The 21,763-nt window shown below is 41.5% G+C and overlaps 1 protein-coding gene across 3 annotated transcripts in view; it reads right to left on the reverse strand.

Moving 5' to 3' along the window:
- LOC149805254 (furin-like protease kpc-1) overlaps positions 1-9,961 on the reverse strand; it is a 69,469-nt gene extending 59,508 nt beyond the window's left edge. For 2 of the 3 annotated variants that reach the window (XR_016418409.1, XM_089948874.1), the window contains exon 1: positions 9,420-9,961. Coding sequence is in view for 1 of the 3 variants with exons in the window: in XM_089948874.1 (XP_089805000.1) it covers positions 9,420-9,587 (168 nt within the window). In the remaining 2 variants the exon portion in view is untranslated. Of the gene's footprint in view, positions 1-8,879; positions 9,079-9,419 lie in introns of those variants that run through there. The other variant, XM_089948886.1, reaches the window with a different exon arrangement.
- Between the last annotated feature and the right edge of the window lie 11,802 nt (positions 9,962-21,763).

Genomic DNA, 21,763 nt, shown 5'->3' on the forward strand with positions numbered 1-21,763 from the left:
TGCTTTGCTAAGCATTGTCACGTTCTTCGCCAAATGGTCCGAAAGCAAATACCCATCCGTCAAAAGAAAAAGATGTTAGTACAACGCGAAGGATTTGTACACCTGTTGTTAGCACTCTTGCTAAAAGCCACATTTGTACTAATGATTACAGGACTCGTGGGAACTACTGTTTCAAACATGGCTCAAAGATAAAAAGGATCAAGAAGATAAAAGGGGTCTCTGAGGTCAAAATATCTCAGAGGTGACCTCTGGAATATGATGAAAGGAGGAAAACTGACTTTAGTGCCTTACAAACGAGAGATGGAATTCCATCGTTGGCAAGAACGGACCCCGCATTTACCTCCTAATCCTCATTTGACCAAGATAACCCAGTTACATTACGAATTGCAATCAGCGATTTGTCAGAAACGGAAAAATTTCAACGGTACGATCAAGTGTTGCAACGACGGAAAATCTTTCATCAGAAAGTTTTAGAAGAATCAGCTCCACCGACTCTGAAAAACGTAAGATGAAAAGTCCATCACTACCACCACCACCACTACCCTATGAGACCAAAACAGACGTAGCGCCACGGATGCCTGAGGAAACAAATTCACGAGATGTCTTTCAAACACCGCAGCAGCTGATATCCCTAGTAAGATTGTAGTGTCTTTGTTGATCCCTTACCCAGCACCCCAACGAGAAGAACTTAAAGCTTGGGTTAAAAAGATGATGTCTACTCCTCCTTCTACAGGCGTCAATAAGAAAGAATGGAAACCAGAAGTGAAAAAAGAAAAGAAGACCAAAGCCATCCCATTACCGCTACCATCACCACAACCACCACTACCCTCGATTTTAACTCCCGTGGCACATCGGATTCGTAAAGCCGTTTCCAAACCACCCAATCGTCCCATCCTAAGTAACATCAGTGATGAGTGGGTAAGCTACTAAACAATGGAAAAGGTGTTATGCAGCATTTATTACGATACATTCCATCCTGTACGTTACGGAGGAGTTCAGAAATTGTATCGTGTTGCCACAACGATGGTTACAAGAACAAGCCATGTACACCTTACACAAACCTATTCGACGAAAGTTTTCCAGAAGTCACACCCGTGTGGAGGGCATAGATCATCAATGGCAAGCTGATTTATCCGATGTCTCTCAGTTGTCCACTTACAATCGTATCTACATATATTTGTTTTGTGTCATCGACATCTTTTTCAAATCGGCATGGGTCGTGCCATTGACTTCCAAATAGAGCAGTGAGTTAGTGCGAGCACTCAAACTGGTATTGAAACAAAGTGGTCGTCGCACTCTTAGATGGTGAACCGACAAAGGCACCAAATTTCTGAACCAAGATTTCAAAAAGAATTAAAGAACCGAGACATTCATTGTTTCACCAGCGAGAATCCAGAAATAAAAGCCAACATCGTGGAACATTTGCTACGCACCTTGAAACATCGCATGTGGAAATATTTTACGCATCAACACACTTTTAAGTACTTTGGCGTCTTTCCGCATCTGGTCCATGCGTACAACCAACCTTACCATCGGAGCGTAGGATGTGCTCCCCAAGAAGTGACTCCCGACAACGAAATGACCGTCTTCCAGCGCATGTTTGGTTCGTTCACGACTCTGGCTGTCCCCAAGAAAGGTGGAGCATTGCCAGCAGGAGAATAGGTGTGCATTGGCAAAACCAAACGCACTTTCCACAAAGGTTACTTACCCAATAGAACCACCGAATTGTTTCGTGTCACTGCACCAGTACGTGAAATTCATCCTAAAGTCAATAAATTGGATGACATGAACGGAGAAGTGCTAAAAGGAACGTTTTACTTGCCCGAGTTTCAACGAGTACACAGAAAAGAAGACGAAGTGTACAACATCGAAAGCATTCTCGAACGAAGAATTCGTAAAGTGGGAAAACGACATGGCAAAGAAAGCAAAGTCCGTTGGAAAGAATATCATCCCAGTTTTGATTCTGGATCGACGCTTTGCAAGTCATCGGCTATAAAAAGAAGTGCTCACCTTGCCTTTCAACACAGCCTCAGCCACCACTAAAGCAGTGACCACTCCTTCACCCAGTTCTTCTCTACAAGATCTACAAAAACAACCCATGTGTGTGTAGTGTGAAGAACGTGTTCCTAAAAAGCGAATCGTCTTTTTCTGCCAAACCTTTTGGTATATTGTGTCATCAGTGCGGCCATTGAATTTGAGCTTGCAACAAGGAGACAAACAATTGTGGACCATTTTGCTGAGCAGTTGCATCGGTTATCTTCTTCCCAATCCTTCCTTGAAGTACTCCTCTAACGGTAAAAACGGGAGTCTTGCGACCAATTTTAGTCACCCTCCCAACAGTCACCACCTAAACAATCGCCACAACAACCCTCTTTTAGACACTCCTCTAGCCTCTAGTGACACCTCGGACATCAGAACTCTGGAATTATGAATAAGCAATTTTACTTGACTATACCCAGAGACAGTTCCATGGATGTGTTTCCCAACAATACCTTGTGCGGTTACACGGCCAGAGTACCTCAGGTCATCCAACCGGATCACGAAGTCCATTGGGATGTGGCTTTAGTGGGAATGATTCACCACAAACAAATCCTAAACATCACTGAAAAGCAAAACAGTTTTGTAGTTGACGTTTATGACGAACATATGCAAAATTAAATCAGAACTCATCCATCTATTCTAGATGACACTATGGTAGATGAATCGACCAACAAAATTAAACGGTACACCTTTCTGTTCACAATTCGTGCAGGTTGTTATTTAGTGATCAACATCTGGAGAAGGCGATTGCTACCAAGTTCAATCCGGTGTTTGGCAAGGCCATGGAGACAACAAATGTCACCATTGAGTACCACAAGGTAACTTGTCGCCTACTGGTGAAATTTCCGGAAGACAAAGTGGTAGGCATTAGATTTTGCCCTGAATTGTATGACACTTTTTGGTGGAGACGTCAAGATGATCAAATTGGGTGATCCCATACCAAACATTAACAGCAACTTTGATTTACAGAGTGGTTTCGTTCCATGCTAGAACTCAACCAAGGACTCAATTTGATCTTTGTATATTCCGAAGTGGTAGAGTACATCATGGTGGGACACACCTCTGTACCGTTACTGTGTGTGTGGTATTCATTATAAAGTGTATTCTGCCACAAACGCTGACGAGGAAGGTGGAAACACCTATCAAATTCACCGGGAATTTGTACATCCTCACTATTTGCCCGTCAGTAAGTCGTTTTTTGAATCTGTCAACATTGCTATAAAAGGAGATCTGGGACACAACATTTCATTCAGTAAATGGAAAGTTACGGTGAAACTCCATTTTCGAAAACGATTCTCTAACGACTTGTAAGTCATGTATCCTGTGTACCGAGGTGTCGCTCGACAGCGAGGTCATGGTTATGGGGATATGCTGAAACCGGCCTTTCGTTCGGTGGCCCTGCTTTTGAAACCGATGATGACACAAAAATTGTTCGCTTTGAAAGATGCCGCGTCGACGCATGGCAAAGAATGTCTCCAAAATGTCATCATCGACAAACAAAACCCAAAAGAAGCTTTCTTGAGAGCAGGCAAAAATTCATTGCTTCAAACTGAAAAAGACATTTTGGGTCAACGAGAAACTCCTATAAATGCCCTGGACTATGATGAGTCAGACATTCCTGCTTCTCTGACGTCACAGCAAGGACAAGGCAGAAAGAGAGGACGAAGATACCCCTCCAGAGGCATTCACGCCCAAAGAGCTAGAAAAACCATAAGGAAAAGAAAAAGAACCATCCGAGACTTAGACGTTTACGATTATTAAATCACAATGAGAAAAAATGAAGCACTGAGAGTCTTTCGCCTGTTCCAAGTCGGAACTGGATCTGTTTGCCATGCCACCCACCATGATGACGAGGTAAGAATCCCAATGGGTCAAATTCATTCCGTTTCCTCTGTCAAGGACTAAAGATCAAGCCCCATCGAGATTGAAATCAAAGGACAGCTCGAAGATTACGTCGATCTGTATTGCAGTTACTTGTACCTGAATGTTAGAGTTCTTAATCTGGCTGACGGTCCTATAGATACTTAGCAAGTAGTTCTCGCCAACAATTTGATGCATTCATTGTTCAACTTAGTGGATATGGATTTGAATAACAAATGGTCAGCAGTAGCATGAACACTTACCCTTACCAAGCCTACCTTTAGAATCTCTTGACGTACAGAAAAGAAGCCAAGAACACCCATCTAGATGATTGCATGGTATGGAAACCTGACACGGCAGATCAATTCAGTGACACCGATTTGATTACATATAAAGACATAGACCACAATATGGAATACATCGCCCGCCGAAAGAATATCATAGGACTTCACAGAAGTTTAGAACAGATGGATATGTGGTTATAAAAGAAGTATTTGCTTAACGGCGTGGATGTTTGTCTGAGACTGAATCGCAGTAGTGCGGTTTTCCATTTCATGGATGCAACTGATGCCGGTTACAAAGCTATCATCGAAGAAGCCAGACTTTACGTACGTTGCGTGGAAATGTTACCTGAAGTGGGGAAAAGAATCAGTCACCCTAAAGTATAATCACTGGTATGGTGAGCAATTTAGCCTTCAGCCGAGTCCGCAATGAAAATCATTTCAACTTTCATGACTACTAAGTATCCAAGATCGAAGACAGTCTCAATGGCAAGACCTTGTGTACCAGACTTTTCGAACCTAAGTTTGATGACAAGATGAATTATTTGAGATCGTACTTGTCCCTGTACGAAGCTACCGGACACTTAGGGACCAACACCAGTCACGGCATTACGTACGAGGATTATGCAGAAGGCTACGCTTTGTGTGCATTTAATTTCACTCTAGACCAAGGCAGCGACGAGGGACATTTCCACCCTATAAAATTGGGTCAGATTCGTGTGGACCTTCAGTTTGAGAAACTAGACCACGCGGTGAACATCATCTTCTATGCCGAATTTGATAATACGATGTAAATTATCAATTTGAGAGAATTCATGCTAGCCTATTAGAAGCTATGGAAGACTGTAATCCTTCTTTGAATGGTCGAGAATGTATGTAAATGGAATGGGAGGATATCGTGGAATCCGTAGAAGACAAAGAGGACATAATAATGACGTCCAGATGGCCAGAACAAGAACAACATATAGTCTCCTGTTTTGCCAAACACCTGACAGAAATAATTACGGAATTGACCAAGAAAGATTTAAATGGATGTCAAAACGATCAATCCAATCAAATTCAACACGATAAATGTCTAATGATGAATCAAGAAGAAAGACTAGATGAGTATCTTGGATCTCAACTCAGAAGAAGCAGTGATGCATCACTGGTATACAGTCTTGCGTAATAAATCCTCTCCTCCATTGATTAGTGTAGATATCCATCACATCGAAGATCTCTTGGCAAAAGTGCGCAGACGAAGCGAATAAACGGTTATTTGTCATAGATTTTCAAGCCAAAAGTCAGGATTGAATTAAATAATTATCATGACCTGTGGAACAACAAGTAAAAGAACGAATCAAAAATTGGATCCCTGGAACTTTATCATGTTAAAACAACAGCTCGTACACTGCTTTTTGGAATCCTGTCGTGTGTGATTAAAATGAACTTCCTCATCGCGAACCTCAAGACCATCAAGCTTATGTCATCAATTCGGACAACAGTCATCTCCCAGGAACCCAAAGGGTAGCCATCTACTTCCCAAAATGGTTGTTTTGAATATTTTGATTCGTATAGATAGATTGCCGCCTTTGGAAGACGATATCATCAACTTTATGAGATGAAACGCCCAGACGACACGATTCAGTAATGTGCGAATACATGGCACATGGTGTGTGGACAATATGGTGTGTATTTTCTTCAAAAATGCAGTTTTGGAAATCCCTTAGAACATTTAATGACTTATTTTGATAGTGACTGTTCTAGAAACGATAAGAAAGTAGACATGTGGTTTGTAACCATTATGGATATCTATTATCTTTAGCTAGGAAACGTAGTGTACATCAATGGCTCAATCACTTGCATTCGTGGAAGTCTAGCATGATTTCACAATATTGTATACCTTGTCAAAAATTGTTTGTTTGTTTGTTTGAAATTATATGTTAGTTAATGGTTGCCTGAAAAAGATGTTCTGTTTTGAAAAAGCTTAGTGGTTTGTTTTCACACAAAATAATATGAATATATGCTCTTTGACTTCTCTCTATCCCTCGCCTAATATAAGATCTATAGCGTTCCGACCATACAAAACCGTAGGGATGTTTTATAACGTGTCTGCGCTTGAGCCATATAAAGCGGGGCAGTATCCAGTCTGATCATCTATTGTTGACTCATCCTCCTACGAAGATTGTTCAAGACTAGTCAAGGTGAACGAATATTACGTGAATTTACATTGTGTCAGGCATCTCCTGATACCCAAACCTGCTCAGAGAGGGAATGTCTTGATGCTGAACGTAACCTATAACCTATTAGAAGAGGTCTTCAGAGAGAAAATCAAGAATGAGCAAGAATGCGGACGGAGAAGTGTAGACTTCAGAAGCAGCAGAGAGAACAGCAGCAGCAGCAACAGCAGGAGCCAGTCAGAGGTTCTGTAGACTGCTGTGTGGACGCGAAATCTCTTTCCGAAGAAGCGGACCTAAACATGTGACAATAAAAGATTGCCATAATCCCTGCCAACAAAACAGCCCTTTTCAGGGCTAACCAAACCATCTAGAAAGGAGATAGCAGTCAAATTGCAAAACTTTGTGTCTGTCTTTGTGTGTTTGTCTCTAAAATAAAAAATAGAAATGTGTCTATAACCACTTCGTTTTATGTGAAAAAATAGAAAAAGTATGTATATTAGCACTTCGGTTCCAGAGATTATCAGATAATGAGTGTGTGTTTGTGAGTAAAAGAGTGAACCTGAGTGTTTCCTTTAGGTCCGCGCGTTCCATGATATTTAGATTATTATATGGGTATTCAATTGAAAATCTCGACCTTCGAGATTTAACCAGTCGCGAAAGCACTAGTTGCGTAGGCGACTTAAATCCTTTAATTGATTGATTGGTATTGTGAGTTTTGGTGTAAGGGGGATGGTTTCCTTCATGTCCATGCTTCAGAAATATAAAACGGAGAGTTCGTCAGTCTGGCTACCAAGCGTTGACCAGTCAACAGTAAGGACATTAGTAGAATAGCTAAATTGATCGAACTTAAAATGTACCTGGATTATGCCAGGCGCCTTCTGGAGGAGCTGACCATAGAAGGATGAAAGAATACTGCCTTACCTCAGGCTCAGTCCACTGTGTGAGGTGAAGCCTGAGGTTATGACACCTCCACGACCAGTACCAGCACCTCAACCAGTACCAGCACCACACCCTCTACCACCAGTACAAAGACATGTGGTTACGCAGACTGAAAACTGGAAGGAGGATATACAAAGACAGCGAAAGCCTCAGAGACCTCATCAACCCTGGGTGTGGCATAAAATAAGAAGATACAGGGAAGTGTTCACTATCCCACAAAGTGAAGATCGGGATGATAAGGCCACTCAACCTCCCTCTGCGCTCCCAACCATGCGCATTAATGGGAAGCAGGACTGGAGCCGACACTTGCGTGTGTGGGTCCCGGCCTGAGAGGTGCCAGCGTTAAAAGGTGTATCTGGAGGTGTAAAAAAAAACCTGCCCTTCTCAGAGCTAACCAGATTTCTAAAAAAAGTTAATATTCAAGTTGCAAATTGGTGTGAATGTGGAGTACTCCTTTACTGATGAGTGTACGAGTACGTTGTGTGAATGTGTTTGCTTGATCGTGTTTCTTTGTGTGTTGGTGTGCGCGCTTACGTTTGTATGTGTGTTTGTATGCATGTTGCCGTGCGCGCGTGCATGTATGTGTGTGTGTGTATTTATTTGTTTTATACCTTAACAAACAAAACCTGGACCCAACACTATGTGGATAGTATATAAAGGGTGTTTTCTTTCCTTCTGTGTTTATAGTAGATATTGCTGTTATTTTTTTCTATTCTGTGTTGATAGTAGATATTGGGGTTATATTCTTCTATTTTGTGTTGATAGTAGATATTGGGGTAATTTTCTTCCCTTCTTTGTTGGTAGTAGATATTGAATTATATTCTTCTCTTCTTGTTGATAGTAGATATTGGGGCTATTTTCTTATCTTCTGTGTTGATAGTAGATAATATGTAAAGATTTTGTAATGGTTGCTTTCATTTACGTCCGTGCTTTAAGTATTTAAATACAGCGCTCGTCAATTGCGCCATTCAACATTGAATACAAAATGGCTTCAAATCACATTTATATTATGAATACTTTGCAAGAGGCAATATGTGACATGGGAATGGTGGAGGAATTTGTAATGAGAATGGAGTACGTTGAATATAATCTCCACAGTCTCAAGATGGAGATAAACAATGTAAAGAAGACCAAGGATAGACTGAGAGAGCTGCTGAAACAAGAAAAGGAGGAGAATGAGGACGAAGAGGAAAAAGAAGAATGATAGTCTGGAACGAGAAAATAGAAAAAAATAGAAAAACAAGAGGAGAGCGATAAGAGGAAAAAAGAAGAAGTAGAGAAGGAGAAATATGAAAAGAAAAGAAGAATATAAGTCAGAAAAAAAGAAGTTGGTTGATGAAGAAAAGAAATTAAAAGACAAAGGAGAAGAAACCCAAAGGCCCTTTTCAGGGCCCCTTCATTGCCTCGAAAAGATCTGCTTTCTTGCCTAATTTTTGTGTGTGTCGATTTTATATTTTTTATGTGAAAGATTAATGTTCATATATATATATATATATATATATATATATATATATATATATATATATATATATATATATATATATATATATGTGTGTGTGTGTGTGTGTGTGTGTGTGTGTGTGTGTGTGATATATCTTACCCCGCCAATCGTTCTAGCTGTGTTCACAGTTTCGCCCGATTGATGTCAACCCGTTGCAATATTGTTGCCAATGTCCAGTACCGTGATGTCACCCTACCTGACCCACTCCTATTGACCCTATACGAACTCAACCTTCCCTTGTCTGCATATGGTCCCACATTTTGTCCGTATACAGTCCCAACTTTTGTCCGTATAAATATTGTCCGTAGGGTACCCACCCACCCCCAATTTTTAACATTAAAGCCCCATGAACGTATAGTATCCCACTACACTACTTAAATTTTAATTAAATTTTATGTAATATGTATGCATTTTATTGCTGTATGTGTACGTATGCATACGGTATAGTGTATGTAAGTGAGAGTAAGCAAAATTCCTTATGCTAGTTATTTTGAATCAGGTATGTCAAGGACGTTTCCAGTTAAACTAGAGTATAGAAGAAGCAACACACGCTTGTTAATCCTCACTTACAGTTAAACTAGAGTATAGATGAAGCAACACACGCTGGTGAATCCTCACTTACAGTTAATAAAGTATTACCTGCTTCACAAAGATAAAATTGAATTCCTTTGCCACTTCTTTTACTCTCTCCGTGTCATCCCTTGAGATTTTTAGCAGATATTCATTGGTGTACCAGTCATTATCACAATGGGATAAGTAAAGTAAATTCATTAATAAGTAGCAGAGAATACACATTGGCGTAGACATGACACAAGGAGTTCTACTCTTCTTCCCTTTCCACGGTTTCAATTCGTTTCATTTACAACCATTCCGTTCGTGTAGCGAATGTATTATTTTAAAACGTCCTTAATAGTCCACTGTCGGAGATGACTCGTAACTATTTGTCGTTAGGTGATTCAAAAGTTCAAAAGTCCTTTCATTCACTACACATGTATATTTCACTTACCTGGAATGAAACTTATTCCAGTTAATTCGCGTCTATATCATGTTCCTTTTTTTTTTTATTTGTAACGAGCATTCATTGAGAACTAATAGGGACGGTTTTAACAGTGTTTTCTTTCAACGGTATCAAGCGGTATCTCATAACAGAACACAACAGTTACAAGGTGTCAGGGTAGTGAAGATCGAATATTGTCAATCATACACAGCCAACAAATGTTTACTCACATTTCAATTTAACGCATTAATTAAGATTGTTTGGGACATGCGGCCGCGAGGACTCAAAACCATAGACAACAGGAAAAAAATAAACACGCATAACTACATATCGTATTTTTCAGTGCGTAGACACCCTTTGTTGTGACACGTCTCAGTTAGATAAACATGTTCGTATATGACCGGTTGTCGTTCTTTTTTTAAAGGAACAAGGGTTACGGTCTATCTAAATAAAGTTGTTTGTGCGTCTATGTAGATGACTTCGTGCAACATCACCTACGTCTTCATGGATACTTTTCTCAACGGGATTGTACTATAATAAAGTGGAACCTGCTTTGCTCAAGGCCTGACTATAATAACAGTAGAACCTGCTTTGATCAAGGCCTGACTATACTACAGTAGAACCTGCTTTAGTTAATGACTATGTAAATTGCACTGCTCCTAAAGAATTTTTTTTAAGAGTTCGAAAATTTAACATCAGTCACTAGGATAATAGTCATACCTTAATGGAATCCATGCAGCTGCAATGCATATTACATAACACTCGAAACAACCCAAATTTCGAATAGAAAATTCAGGTTTGAGCCGCTTTAAATGTGCGTGTGTCTGAAAGAGAGAGAGAGAGAGAGGAAATCATGATTTATTTAATAACTGCTTGTTGGAATAGTAGAGTCGAAAACATTTAATTTAAACATTAATAATTATCAAATTATGTGAATGTATTCAATGACATAAATATTTAAATAACCGTGTTGAATTATGTGAAATTTTCAAGGACTTCAACGATATTCAGCTTTCATGGGATTACCTTGAAGAAAAACATTTTGATTTGAAACTGTGATTCTTCAGCGGTGCTAACGCGTTAGCATGTCATCACTTGAGGCCCTTCATTTGAATTACCTTTGGACAGGTTCTGGATTAGTGTGAAATTGATAGTACAATTTAGGATATTCTAGGAATTCATACACCGAACGTTATTTGTAATTATTTCACTTTGTTTGATTGTTATAATTTAGGAAAATTAATTTATATTTTGGAAACGTAAAAGCTTCATGGCTTTTATCATACCATTTTACTCAAGTTTAAGACCCTAGAAATAAATATATTTCTGTTTTAAACAATTTGGAATTTTAAAAATTACCCCACTGCTTCTCTCTGTCTCTTTATTTTTTAAAAAAAACATATTTTCAAAAGTTTTTAGTTTGTTCCCTTTTGAAAAAACAATGTTTAGCTAAATACTTAATCGGTTGGCACATCCAAGTCTGTTCATTTATCATCGGGAAAATACATTACAGACCCACCTGGGCCTGTATAGGGACAAGATTTATAGGGACACTGGGAACTGAACATGGGGAATATTGGGCTTGTTGACGAACAAGGGAAAGTGCAGATTGTATAGCGTCTGACGTCACGGTGGGGAAAATTGGTAACAATGTTGCAACCAGGAGAGGTGACGTCACAGTATTGAGCAAAGAGCGGGTGTACAGATATAACACAGACAATAGACAAACACCTATACAACATTTATATATAAAAGAATTTGAGGCAAGAAAGCAATTATTTTCGAGGCATATGAGTGGCCCTGAAAATGGCCTTTGGGTTTATGTTAACATTATTCCGTTAACATATTAGGCATCGCATAGGCCTGAACTTTGTCTGACTTCTGGTCCGTAAATCAGAACCCTCTTCAAACAGCCTTGTCTCTCCACATAAATTCTTTTCCAAACGCTTGTATCCGTGATCTTGACAATGGTCCATGATGATTGCACATACATGGGTAAGTCCGTACGGAACAGCATTGACGATACGAAAGTAGAGGATTCTACGTTGGTCCACATCTTGTGACGAGAACAGGTGAAGGGAATGCAATGAACTACGGTTATTTATAGGGGAAGGGGGGATCGAGTTTATTCACCAATCGACACGTGCGTTACAAAATTCAGTCAAAACACGCATCCAGTCTTCCAATCCGAAGAAACCGACCTGTAACGTCACATTCCCTATATAGAGGCGCTAGAGTCTGTGCGCAGTCACTCCATGCGACACAGTTTTCAATTATGACGGAAACTAAGAAGACGATGAATTGGTGTGCACCGGCCGTGGAGACGAGAAGAGATGGTACAGCAGCGGCTACCAAAGTTAACACATCTCTACTTCCAGAAGAGGTCGATTTTAATTGGGATTTAGTGGATTTTCTTTCTTCTTCGCAAGAATTCGTTCCGGTACCAGTATCATCGTCACCTTCTCCTTCTTTACCACACGTGGAGGATTTTAAACAGAGACAGAAAGAAGAATTGGAAAAATGTTTACAGCAGCAAAAGGAAGCATAACAAGCTTTTCTTCTTCACCAACAGCAGCAAGAAGAAGAGGTAAGAAGGAAACACTTTTAAAAGTTGACAGGCTTATTATGTGTCTATGTTCAATTTCACAGGGTTTTCCTCCACTTCTTCCTCATTTTCTCCTCGTCTTCTTTACTCCTCATGTTTCTCTTTATGCACGTGTCTGGGTTCTTCCTTTGGGGAGGGTACCTCTACTCCTTGCTGTTCTGAACCCCAATCTTCTTCTTGCTCTTTTTGTTTCTTAGGACAATCTGAATACCAATGTCCTTTTTCTTGACAATGATAACAGCTATCTTGACTTTTTTCTTTTCTAGCACCTGTTTTGCTTTTTTGACGGTCGGGACACTCTGAAGACCAATGCCCATTCTTCTTACAGATATAGCAAGTATCTTGACGTTTATCTCGAAAGGAGGGTGAGTAGCCCGTCGGCTTGTCTGAAGAAAATTTTCTTATGACACCTCGCAAAGCTCTAATCAAAAGTTCGATCTGTGTAGGATCTTCCATCGTTCTGCTCGGTTTGAGAGTGAAATAAATATTGGAAGGCAAGACACACACCCTTTATATATACGCTGGTCTGCCATGGATATAAAGTGACCCATGGTGTTCAAAATGTAGTCATCTGACTTTTTGCAGTCAAGATGAAACGATCGCATAAATTAGTGAAGACAGAAGAAGAAAGTAAGAGGCAGAAACGTGATTTATCGCCTCGCACAGTAGCTGAAGTCTCGCCACAAATTCATGCCAGTGATTTTGAAGATGACATGAGTGAACCAGAATCCAGACCCAGCGATTCTACACTCAGCCAAAGTTCACCACCATTAGTAAACCCTGAAAATTACTATCACATTCGAGAGACGGAAAAGCACTCCTCTAGAAAATTCCAAGTCCAACGTACCACTGGAGAAAACAGAGGGCTTCATCCCCGAGGTGTGGTATCCTTTGTTAACCACTCTGAAACGCCAATGGCAAGCCAAAGAAGACGATCGCTTGAGACTTTCCATTCATCACGACAATCTGAAATCCCCCGTATGGATCGAGTTCAGCAACCCAGCAGAATGTCATATCTCTACGCTACACCTTGAAAGTACACCCTCAAGAAGTGCGCGGACCCTCGAGAAGCTTTCTCACATACCCACACTGGCCGAATCCGAGACTAGAACCTACGCAGACAGAGGTGAGATGGCAGTGATCCGTAACGGAGAGCGCTTTAGACCACTCGGTCACTCGGGGCCCCAAGAAGATTTTAAGTTTAGTAATGTTAGCAAGATTTTATGGCAGACTGGCAACATTTGTACAAAGTTGAAAGACCTTCTTGGGAACCTACAATTGGCTGGCCCATAGGCAATTAGAGTAAAAAGATTTCCAAGACGGAAAATACATTCACGTCTATGATCACGATGAACATTTCGATACCATTACCAGTATCACCGCATTCTTGGGATACAGTTATAACTGTGAGAAATGCAACTATGGCTATAACAATCGAGAGCAACACAAGCATTGTGGATCGAAATGCTCAGGATGTTTGGTCTCTCAACCCTGTATGGACGAAAGACAAGAACGAGTGCATTGCCCTGCTTGTCAGCGCACTTTGTCAGCCCTGTCTGTTACCAACAACATCTGAAGACGCAAGGTTCACAGCAGAAAAGTGCTTGTCAATTCCTGGGATTGTGTCCTACTTGTGGACAAGGCATACTTATCAATAATGCCAAGGCACACGTATGTTCACCAAATCGTGCACTTGGAAAATCAATGCTTCATTCAAATATACCATTCCAAACAGGAGAAAGATGACCAGAAGAAAGGGAATTTCATCTTTTTTGATTTCGATTTCGAATGCATGCAAGAGACCGGCATTCACATTCCCAATTTCTGCGTGGCTCATCGAGCGTGCGAAAAGTGCATCCAAGAACCTGTCTTTAGTCATTGCTCCCACTGCAGCAAGATTTCTTGAGGACGTGAAAAAATCTTTCGCGGACCAAACACGCTCGCCGATTTTGCACAATGGATCTTAGACCCCATCGACGAAACGTGGAGCCAAGAGGACATCGAACGTTATGGAGATTGTTATCGCCAAGCCACGGTGATGGCCCACAATTTCTCCGGATACGATGGACAATTTCTTCTCAGATACTATAAAGAACAAGGCACCGTACGTCCTAAAGTCACTTTGAACGGAGCCAAAATCATTTCCATGCAAGTGGGACAAGTACAGTTTAAAGATTCAATGAGTTACTTGGCCATACCTTTGAGCCGAATGCCTAAAACGTTTGTAATGACAGAAATGGCTAAAGGTTATTTTCCTCACTTTTTCAATACCGAAGCCAATCAACATGCCATTCTACACCATTTGCCTGAGGCTCACAATTACGACACCGACAATATGCGTACCGAACAACGAGAAGCTTTCTACGCTTGATACCAGGCTCACGCCTGAGACCCTTTCGACTTTCATGAAGAAATGTTAAAGTATTGTCGTTCCGACATGGACATTTTACGGCGTTGCTGTGGAAAATTTCGAGAACTGTTCATGGAACACGGAGGGATCGTTCCTTTGAAAGAAGATTGCACCATTGCCAAAGCATGTTGTTTAGTGTACCGTCAACGAATCATGCCCGAAAACACCCTGGCTGTCATCAGTCCTCAAATAACCAACTTTTCCAAACGTCAATACTCGGTCAATGCCCTACGCCGCTTATATTACTTGTGCGACAAGGAAAACAAATGGATCCAACATGCCCGCAACGGAGGAGGCGAAAAGACTATCGGAACGTATTCGGTAGATGGCTGACACTTAGAAAACCCCAAGATCGTGTACGAGTTTAACGGTTGCTTATTTCACGGTTGTCCCAACTGTTACCCACTAAAAATCAGTTTTTACAACGGACCATGGAAGATTTGTACCAGACCACTTGTCAGCGACGGTTGAAGTTAGAACAGCAAGGATACCAAGTAGTGGATATAGTGGAACACGAATACGATCACCGTTTGAAAACCGATCCCGAGTTTAAACGCATCGTAGAAAGTTACAAGTTGTTGGACCCACGGAACCCGAGGGATTGTTTGTACGGAGGACGGACAAATGTCACCTGTTTGCTGTACCACGCTGACCAAGAGAAAGAGAAGAAATCAAATACTTGGACGTGTGCTCACTGTATCCCTACGTGTGCAAATATTGTCGCTTTCCTACAGGACACCAACAGCTACTGACGGAACACATCGACCTGGAGAACATTCGACAATAAGAAGGCTTGATCATGTGCAAAGTTTTGCCTCCTACCGATTTGTACCATCCCGTGTTACCTCACCATTGCCAAGGAAAACTGATGTTTCCCTTGTGCCGTACTTGTGCCAAAACCAAGATCAGCCATGTCAGCACACCCAGGAAGAACGCGCCTTGACGGGGACGTGGGTCAGCGTGAAATTGGTCAAAGCTCTGGACATGGGATACCAACTGTTAGAAGTATACGAAATTTACCACTTTCCCAAGACACAAAAATACCACAAGGGCGACGAGACTCAGAAGGGAATTTTCGCAGACTATGTGGATGCTTTTTTGGAGCTATCTCTATTGTGTGACTAGTAGTGGATGGATAAGACCCATGCATTGCGATGGAAATTGTTCGAAAGGAAACTGTAAGTGTCCATGCGGTTACCATTGTAATTGCGTAGCGGAGTTTGCAGTGGAGAAAGGTGTTGTGCCTTGCAATGAGATCAATGCAGTAAAGCAACATGGGAACTTTGTTCTCACTTCCACTACTACCACTACACCTACCATAGAAAGTGATGTTGTGCGTGTCAATCCTGTCGGATGCGAAAGCGATGCCACTCGTTATCGTGGACTCTTTACTGGTTTTCATTGTGGATGTCAACCTTCACGTCTACCACCCTACGGATGTCATCCAACACTGAACAAACTCCTGTAGATGTCACCCTACCCTCATCGAAACGAACATGTGAAAGACGAATATTCCTTCCCTGTGAGTCTTCAATCGTTCCGAGGAAAATGGCCTAAATATCTGGGAGGGCAGACCCCCGAAGAATTAGCCAGAGCCAGATTTTTCTACTTGGGCGAAGGGGATAAAGTCAAATGCTTCAGTTGCGGTGTGTCACTACACCAGTGGGAACAAGATTCAGATACCTGGAACATGCTTAATGGTCTCCGAATTGTCACTACCTACCTTTACTGGAACCGGGTCATTGAAGTGACCTACCATGTCGTTTTAGGAACCAGATTGGTAAGGAGTCAAACGTTGGATACCACCGAGACCAGTATTTAAAACCCATTTTAAAAATGATATTCAAGCATTGCCAATCGAACTGCAAAAGAATATCTACAAGGACGTTTGGCAGGGACTTGCCAAAGCGAAATCTCAATGGGTGACTGTAGAACGTTTGTGTCGAGAAATTCACCAGAGGAAAGTGAAAGAAGTCAACAAACGGATTCGATTTTCTGAATCAAGTGTGCGTTCATCCTATTATTCTGCTTTAGACCGTTTACATCAAAAGATTTCAGTGACATTCTTGCTCGTTACCCTGAATGGCAGTGGTCAGAAATTACTCACTATGTTCATTACTTTCGCTCCTGGAGAAGATTGTAAATACAATAATACTGACTGACATGATCGTGGATACTTTACAAGAGAACATTCGGGGTTCGCCTGTGGAGTTGAGAGAACGCATTTACCGAGAGTTGGTCAAAATACAAGTGAAATGCAAACTCAAAATCATTTCTCGATTTTTAAATTATGCTCTTTTCCAAAGTATAAGAAGACTGATTATGAGTGGATCCTCCCTCAGTCACAAAGGTAAACGAGGGTATTGGTCACGACCCAGTGATTCCAAAGGAGTATATGATTATGGATACTTTACAAGAGAACATTTTGGTCTTGCCTGTAGAGCTGAGAGAACGGATTTACCGAGAACTGGTCAAAATTCAAGTGAAACGTAAAGAACAATTGCATGCGTTACGTCACCGATGTTTAAACCACTGGTACCTGAATGCTATAAAAGGACTGATTCAGATGCAAGTGTTCCATTGGTCAGATATTGTTAAACTGGACGTGGGCGAAAAGGATTGGTTGGATACTCCTGATTGTATGTACTACAAGGTACACTTACTGCAACGAATTCCAGAGGAAGAGTTAGGGAGTTACCAAAATCTTTTACACAACGTAAACTTAGTGGAAGAGGGAACTTCTGAACGGTATCTTTTGATGTGAAAGTTAGTGACTAAACTATTTAGATTCGCCACAGGAGTAAAATCATCTCTGGGCAGAAAGTACACGTATTGTCTCCGACAAAAAGAGGTATAAAAACAAACTACCATGCCACAACTTTTATCAGAAGTGATTCAACAGATTCCGTGGAAGGAAATCAATGACACTATTCAAACAATGGAAGATTACCAACACTTATTACGAACACTGTGTCCATTCAATTGGGGTGGACGTGTGGTGTGTGTCTTAGTGACTTGTTTTCTGGGATTTCGTTAACCAGCCGATTCCGTGTGGACTCTTTACTAACAGCACTTACCATCCAATAAAACATGAAAGTGGTTCCTTTAAATGTCCACGAGAGACTCAGTCTGCTCAAAGCCTTGGGTTTTCATCTGGATACTTCTCGACATCTACGGGAAAAAAAGGTTAGTCAACTTTTAGGTACCAAAGATGTGTATGACGATGTGTGTGTAGCTTGTGACTTACACCCTTATTGGACAGATGTACGTGACTGGAAAAATTGGGGTTTTGAGTCTTTGACACAAGAAGTGACCCATTATGCTCTAGAGTTGTGATCCTCCATTCCAACGTCCAAGGAAAAAGGTCACTTTTCAACCTGTGTTAGTGACTGTGCCAGAAGAACCCCTCAGCGAGGGTAATCACTTCCTTCAGGACATGACTGTCATGGACATTCCTGAAACCATTCCAGGAGGACACTTGTGTGACATTACCCCATGTTGAGTCTGTAAGAACATTACACACTGTCCCTAGGACATCTTGGTTACCAAAACCATGTTGCACATAGTCTTGTTTCTATTTCACTTTGTTCATTTGGATGTGCATTTTATCGTTGTACTTAACCTTTTGGCTTATATGTATTTTTGTCTTTCGTGTTTGTTTTTAAAAAATCAATAAACGTGTCCTGAAAAAGTATAAAAACTCTTGTCTTGTGTGTCTTCGTGTCACAAGCGACATTCGTTACACTATGGCTACCTCTGCTGTCTCCGCTTCCTCTTCCTCCACTTTCAAAGTCATCGACAAACACTCAGATCGTGCCAGTTGGGAGGCTTTGTATCTTTGCCATCCCTTTAACATGTTAATTGCTGGACCTGGTGGTTCAGGCAAAACCGAATTTGTCAAACGTTTGATCGAACATAAATATCATTTGATCAATCGTCCACCTCAACGAATCGTGTGGTGTTACAAAGAGTGGCAATCGGCGTACAGTCTCTTGCGAGAAAGTCAAGGCGATTCCATCGTGTTTGTGGCAGGCATTCCTAAAGAAGACGACGGAATCGTGTCTGACCCCAGTCAAACCCATCTGGTCATTTTCGACGACATGTTAGGAGAAGACGAAGAAGAAATTAAATTGTGGTTTACGCGCAAATGGCATTGCCAGTGTCATTTACATTACATTATTCAAAATTTGTTTCAACAAAGTAAAGCCCATCGCACCATCAGTCTGAATGCTCATTACGTGGTCTTGTTTAAAAGTCCTAGAGATAAATCGCAAGTGCAAGTCTTTGCCAAACAGTTAAAAATACCTTGGCTGACTCATTATTACGACGATGCCACTCGAACCCAACACGCCTATCTACTCGTCAATTTGAAACCCACTACCCCCGATTATTTACGATTTCTTACCCATTTGTTTCACCACTGGTGTCAAGACGGAGGGCCTGTCCTGTACATGTCTCCGTCGTCGACTTAACCAAAAAATCTATAAAAACCTCTGATAGTTTTCGTCTGTCTCACCCATCGTCACCATAACGTCCCCTCAGTCTCATATTCCAGTCAAATTGATTCGTGCCTTGTATTGCATCAGTCGCGAACAAAATCCATAAATACGTGCTCGTGTCTTAGAAGCCAGTCTCAAAGAAGTCTTAAGATGGTTTACGGTCACTGCACGCCAATTACTCCAAGGCATCATTCAGATTCCTCATCAAACCAAACGCTTTTTTGATAGAAACAATGTAGCCTAGACACAACTGGCCGATCACCGCATCGACACTCAAACCAAAAAGCAAATCATTTTGAAACCTGGAGGTAGTGGTACTCTAGTAGGTGTCATCATTTGCTCCCTCTTAAAATGGGATCCTAATGCTCCCAGAGTTCTCCGCAATAAAAACGCCACTCCCAAAAAAAGGGAAACGAAGACCAAAGAAGAAAAAGAGCAACGGTGTCCAGACCAGGTCACAATCACAGAAAAAGAAAAGCCCACAGTAAAAGGAAAAAAATGTCCTCAGAAAAAGAAAACCCCAAAAGGACCAGCTTTCTACCTGCAAGAAGAGAGGCACTTCAGCCAGAACGCAAACCTTACATTCGCAAACCACGACCTGCACCGTCGGTAACCGCGTCTCCCGTAGCCTCAGGTTCTACCACTTCTCCGTTGCTGAAGATGCCTGCCCAACCCCATTTGACAACCGTTCGTCCTCAGTTGATGACACCAATGAAACCCGCGTCTCCAAAATCTTCTCCTCCAGCAGTTGTATCGGTTACCTGCTTCCCAATCCTTCCTGAAATACTCCTCGAACGGCAACAACCAGAATTTTGCGTCCAGTGTCTGTCACCGCTCCAACAACAACAAGAACAACCCGCTTTTGGGCAGAGACACTCTTCTGACTTCCAGTGACCACTCGGACAGCCACAGAACTCTGGAATTATGAACAACAATAACCAATTTTACTTAACCTTACTCAGTGACAGTTCCATGGAGGTGTTTCCCCACAACACTTTGTGCTGCTACACGGGCAAATTACCTCAGGCCATCCAATTAGATCACGAAGCCCATTGGGAAGTGGATTATGCTACGACCAATGACTAGGAAGGTGGAAACACCTATCACGTTCACCGCGAATTTGTACATTCTCATTATTTACCCCTCAGAAAGTCGTAATTTGACACTGTCAACATTGCTATAAAAGGAGATCTAGGACAAAATATTCCATTCACCAAAGGAAAAGTGACGCTGAAACTCCATTTTCGAAAATGATTCTCTAACGAATTGTAAGTCATATATCCAGTGAACCGATGCGTCGCTCGACAGCGAGGACACGGTTTAGGACATATGTTGAAATCAGCCTTTCGTTCGGTGGCTCCCGTGTTGAAACCGATGCTGAAAATAGGATTGCCCGCTTTGAGCGTACCTGGAAAATCTCTTGACGTACGGAAAAGAAACCAAGAACACTCATCTGGATGCTTGTGTGGTATGGAAACCTGATACAGCAGGTGCAAACACGTTTAAAGACCTAACCCTGACAGAAGATAACGAACCTCACAATATGGAATATAACGGTCAAAGACTGAAAATCAAGCAAGGACGTAGCTTAGAACTGATGGATCGTTTGCATTTGGACATGTGGTTGCAAGAAAAGTATTTGCTAAACGGTATGAATGTCCGCCTGATACTGAATCGCAGCAGCGCCGCTTTCCATTTGATGGCTGAAGTTGCGAATTACAAAACCATCATTCAAGAAGCCCGACTCTACATGAGACGCGTGGAAGTGTTACCTAAAGTGGGAAACGACATCAGTTACACTTTGAGCAGAACGACTGCCAAGTATCCGATATGACACGTGGAAGTGAAAACTGTCACCGGACCCGCTAACCATCAATCCATGATCGAAGATCATCTGTTCTAAGGGCAGTTACCCAAACGTTTAATCCTTGGTATCATGAGCAATACAGCCTTCAACGGAGTCGACACTGCCAATCCTTTTGAGTTTAAGCATGACAAGATGGTCAAGATCGAATGCAGTCGCGATGGCAAGACCTTGTGTATCCGACCCTTCCAACCTGACTTTACCCAGAATAGTTATTTGAGATCGCACTAGTCCCTGTACGAAGCCACCGGACAGTTAGGAACCGACATCAGTCACGGCATTACGTACGACGATTAAGCAGGAGACCATGTTTTATGGGCTTTTCATTTCACTCCAGACCAAGGCAGTGACGAGGGACATTTCCACCCTATAATAATCGGCCAGATTAGAGTGGAACTTCAGTTTGCACACCCACATCCAACCGAGACGGTGAACGTGATCCTGTATGCTGAATTCGATAATGCCATATAAATCAACAGTTTGAGAGAAGTCATTCTAGACTATTAGAAAGCCATGGAAGACTGTTATCCCTCTTTACATAGTGGAGAATTTTTGGACATGGAATGTGAGGAGGCCATGGAAGTAGAACCCCAAGACAAATACGAAAA

The sequence above is a fragment of the Sinohyriopsis cumingii genome, chromosome 2 (genome assembly GCF_028554795.1).
Source record: "Sinohyriopsis cumingii isolate HCF-2022 chromosome 2, ASM2855479v2, whole genome shotgun sequence".
NCBI lineage: Eukaryota > Metazoa > Mollusca > Bivalvia > Unionida > Unionidae > Sinohyriopsis > Sinohyriopsis cumingii.